Source organism: Anneissia japonica, unplaced genomic scaffold (assembly GCF_011630105.1).
Source record: "Anneissia japonica isolate Jap-2015-1 unplaced genomic scaffold, ASM1163010v1 scaffold288101_len212226_cov194, whole genome shotgun sequence".
Taxonomy (NCBI): domain Eukaryota; kingdom Metazoa; phylum Echinodermata; class Crinoidea; order Comatulida; family Comatulidae; genus Anneissia; species Anneissia japonica.
Window position 1 is genome coordinate 164,758 of NW_022729242.1, and position 4,525 is coordinate 169,282.

At 35.2% G+C, this 4,525-nt stretch overlaps 1 protein-coding gene across 3 annotated transcripts in view; it reads right to left on the minus strand.

Annotated features, from left to right (window-relative positions):
* Positions 1-4,525, minus strand: part of LOC117114662 (E3 ubiquitin-protein ligase TRIM56-like) — a 21,542-nt gene that overhangs the window by 7,878 nt on the left and 9,139 nt on the right. For 2 of the 3 annotated variants that reach the window (XM_033258353.1, XM_033258355.1), the window contains one exon: positions 2,573-2,824. In XM_033258353.1, coding sequence (XP_033114244.1) covers positions 2,573-2,824 — 252 coding nt within the window. The remainder of the gene's footprint in view (positions 1-2,572; positions 2,825-4,525) is intronic. The other variant, XM_033258354.1, reaches the window with a different exon arrangement.

The window sequence follows — 4,525 nt, forward strand, 5'->3', positions numbered from 1 at the left end:
TTCAAGCAGTCAGGTATTACAATATATATCACTGCATTTTACACACTCTATTTATTATCAAAATATTATATATATGGATTTATAGTTACTATAGTTTATACCAATGTAAAGAATAGGGAAGAACAAGTTACATTTATTTACTGTACACAAAATTATAATTCATACTGTATTAGCTTAAAATTTTAAAATATGAGACGAGAGTAGGGAAGATACAAAAAACATTGTACTGTACTTAACGACAAAATGTTCTTGAAATCAACTTTGCTGGCCTATCCGCATCAATAGCAACAATTTCAATTACAGACTAGGTCTGGAAGGTTACACACAATTGACTGGTCCAGATATACAAAAGCTCTAGGCCTGTGCTGACAAAATTTCCTTTCATAAGTGATGAGATTGTCAAAAAAACAGAGCACAGTTGTCACATGAATTGTCAAGAATGAATCTATTTACATAAGATCTGTTGCATTAATGAGGATGGACAGGTATCTTCCATAACAATTTATAAATAATTCTTCCAACACAAAGTTTATTTCATCATTTATAGCATCAAAAAACCCAGGGCAGTCTTCACAGCTTCTGGGAACTTGTCCCTAATCGCCCACACAGTGCAAGATGGGATGACCCTTCTGTCAGATTTCTTTAGCCTGTTAAACACCTACCAAATGAAAACCATTGATATCCAACATGTCTGCATTTCCTGTAAGAAGAGAAGTACAATAAAAAGTTTGAACAGACTAGTTAAAAAAAATCAGGGTGACTATTCTTACACCATTCAAAAATAATTAGTATTGATATTACAATGTCTTTATAAGGAATTAATCATTCTGGCACTAATCATCAATGATAATTTTTGTTGAAAATATATATATTCTAATTAACAATCACTGTGAAAAGCCCATATTCAAATGCATTGCAAAGTGGTGTAACATAGCAATTATTTTATTAATATTAATACACAATTATTTTGAATAGAATTTATTATTTCATTAATATAATACTTTTTTGTAATATAAAAATAAAAATTAGTTTAAAAATTACAAATGAAGATAAAACAATATATGTATAATAAACTATCTTGTTTCTCAATCTTTTCTAATGTACAGTAATAATAATTCCCCTGTATTTTGACCATCAAAATGGCTGGACATTTGACCCTCTACTAGTTTTTGATCCAGCATGGAACAAGCAGGGCCACGCCTAAGGCAGGTGGTTACATTTCCGAGAAGAATGCAGAAAATTAGTCTTTGAACTAATCTGAATACTGTATATAACCATTGCCAATGTATTATGCAGAAGTTAAGTTCTGTGCACATTTTTCCAAGCCATTTTCCGCGCAAATTTGAGCTAGCTTTCAAGGCATCATCCACATTCCACGACGAATAAACTGACATTTTAGTAATGCCTGTAGTAGTAGTAGGTCCTAGATAGTTCCAATAATAATAATAAGATAGTTCTTAATTCTAATAATTAACATGTAAATTAATGCATTTTATTTAAAATAGTGTTGATTGTTTGTCTAATGTTTGAAATATTATTATTATAGTTTGTATATGCCTAGGCCTAAACTAGTGGCCTAGGCCTAGGTCCGGTCGCGCCAGGCAGTTAGTATTCTGTATTCTCTACATACATACAGTACTGCACTAAATGCTAGGCTATGCCTACACAGGTAAGACAAGTTGGTAACAAACCTATTTAACGCCACTATTAAGATCACCACTTCCAAGACTTCCTTATCCAAACCAGCAAACATATCTTTTTGAAAGATTCATTCTTCAAAAATGCCTTCGACTTATTTTACTATTATTATTGAATATTTTCGCCAGTCCTAATTTTTCAATTTTCCGCTCGCGATGACAATTCTCATCAGTTGGCTAATGTCGTTACGGTTGAGTGAATCAGCTGACTCCCTGTCTAGTGCAAATTTCCGAAATAAAAACTGGGGCAAATCGTTATTTTACACATAATTGAGACATTTTCATAAGTGAAAACCCATATAAATGAAAAGATTGGAATATCTAAAGTTTGACACAATTTTTTATGGGGTTACCGAATGCAAGCCTTTGAAAGTCGGTACATTTTAGGAAATTCCCTATCTTATAACACTAGCTCAAAATCCTGTAGCACCAGTTTTTTGTTTGGGACCCAGTTCATGAGCCTCGTTTTCGAATACCGCGCTCCAAAATCGAGTGCCGTCACCGTCGTTGTGGTCGCCCATCCCTCTATTTTAAATTAATTATTTCATCCCCGCACCCCCCCTTTAAATGTTATATGCTCCTTCCAGAAAATGCTATTTGCAAGTTTTGCGTATGCTAAAAACCTGCATTTCAAGCAGAAAGGGTTTGATGAGGATAGACATACACAACTAAATGGTTCAGCACATAGTGATTACCACCATTCAATATTAACATTTTCACCATACCATCTATGTTTCTTGTTTGAGAGACCAAAAGATGAAAAAGCATTTTCTGTTATTTGTGGCATTAAAAATTAAAAATTTCAAAGCAGTGATAGACAAACAATCGTAGCATTTTAATTTCATTATATTAGGATTACAGGAGTTAGACGTTACCTATTGTATCTGCTTTGCTAAACTTCTTGCTAACACAATTTACTGGATTGCTGTTACTGCAAAGCTTCAACTCCATCAGGTAAACTTCCACCTTGCAATGCTTTACAAACGTACCATACTCAACAACTTTACGGGCAATAGGTTTCTGGCCTTCCATAATGCCATACCAGAACACCAGTTTCTCCCATGCTTTGGTTGGCAGCAATACATAATCCAGATCATCAATTAATTTTCCTTGTAATGTACCATCTGCTGCAAAAATAAAACAAAATATAACAGACAATAATAATGCAGCATATTTTTAAAAACTACTTTGACCTTTGAAATAGAGATGGCATACTTGTACAATACAGCTTATTATCATTGTATTCATCTACTATTTTAATCAATTGCCAGACAGGTACTGAATTAAATTCCTTTCCATAAAAAGTAATCACAGAAATTTCAAATTTCTTGATTACTTACTTTGGTATTTGCCATTCCATGTCAGGAATACCTGGTTGCCATTAAATAAATGCATTAATTCTCAATCAAGAACATATCATTCACCATTAATAAACTTAATGGTTGGGATCAAAAGTATGTACCATACCTGTCATAGGCTTAGCCAGCGAACCATCCATCCGTCTTTTGCACGGCCTACAATTATTTATGACGGCCAGTTTTACCATGACGGCTTGGCCTAATAGCTTGGCCTAGCCTAGACTTGCCGCAAGTCCCATTTTTATTATTTTTTTCACATTCTGGACAGCGCCACTAACTACCAACTTAATTTTCATACGGAAATATCCGAATAAAAAGAAATCGAGTATGGGATGCCAAATAAATTAGGTATGGCGCGCAATAAAGAGTGAATAATCCTAAATTATTGTAGGTCCTGGACCCCGACTAGGCCCAGCCTAATTGGGCCTGGTCTACCTTTAGCAAATTATTTATATCCTTCATATCTATCAAATGTTACATTAAACTAAAGCTAAATCATATACGTTTGATAAAAACAACATTTATTAATCGAATGTACGTTGTTTCGTACCAATATTCAGTGGGGATTCCCAAAGATGGCGTGGGCCGCCCATCGGCTTAGTGCCACGCCCACTGGCTTCCATTTTGGACAGCCTATTTCGTTTTTCTAGAAACCCCCGATACCTACTGACATGTTTTTTTTTTGGAAATTATATTTGCAAAAATAACGTTACAGTAGTTTTTAGTTGTAGTGAACTTCGAAATAAGAGTCGTTTAGTCTTCGTCTACCTTTGTAAGGTTTTAATCAACTAAAATGCAAGCAGTATAGAAAATAATAACAACAAGTAACCTGATAACCACGTTCCAGAATCGTCTCCTCATATGGAGCGCCAAACATAACATTACCTTGTATGGAGTGCCAAACATCTCACTACATTCTCCCCCACTTTAAAAACTCAAGTTATTATTTGGCATTATGAGGGACCATGGTTACTTAAAAACCCCAACGATCAGGCGGTTTACTTTTTCTGGATGATCGTCAAATTTTTAGCGATTTGTCTGTTACGTTTAAACTTTCATTAGGCTTAGAACTCATTGGCTTAGGGCTATCGTTAGCATTATCTGATGGTTCTTTAAATATACAGGTATCATTTAATAAGGGTTTTATCTGATTGTTCTGTGGGTCATTGTTCTGTGGCGCAATATCATTCTCAGCCGCTGTACCAAACTCATTATCTGCAATCACCCCAACAGGAGCCAGGTGACGAAGTGATACTGTTGATTCTCTACCATCTTGAAAACGTACATGAGCGTATTGTGGATTTGCGTGTAATAGTTCAACCTCGTCGACTAGCGGATCAGTTTTGTGGGTGCGAACATGGCGCTTAATAAGAACGGGTCCTGGAGAACACAGCCAGGAAGGGATGGATGACCTCGATGTTGATCTTCTGTTGAAGGTAAAGAATCTTTCATGCGGCGTCTCATTCGTGG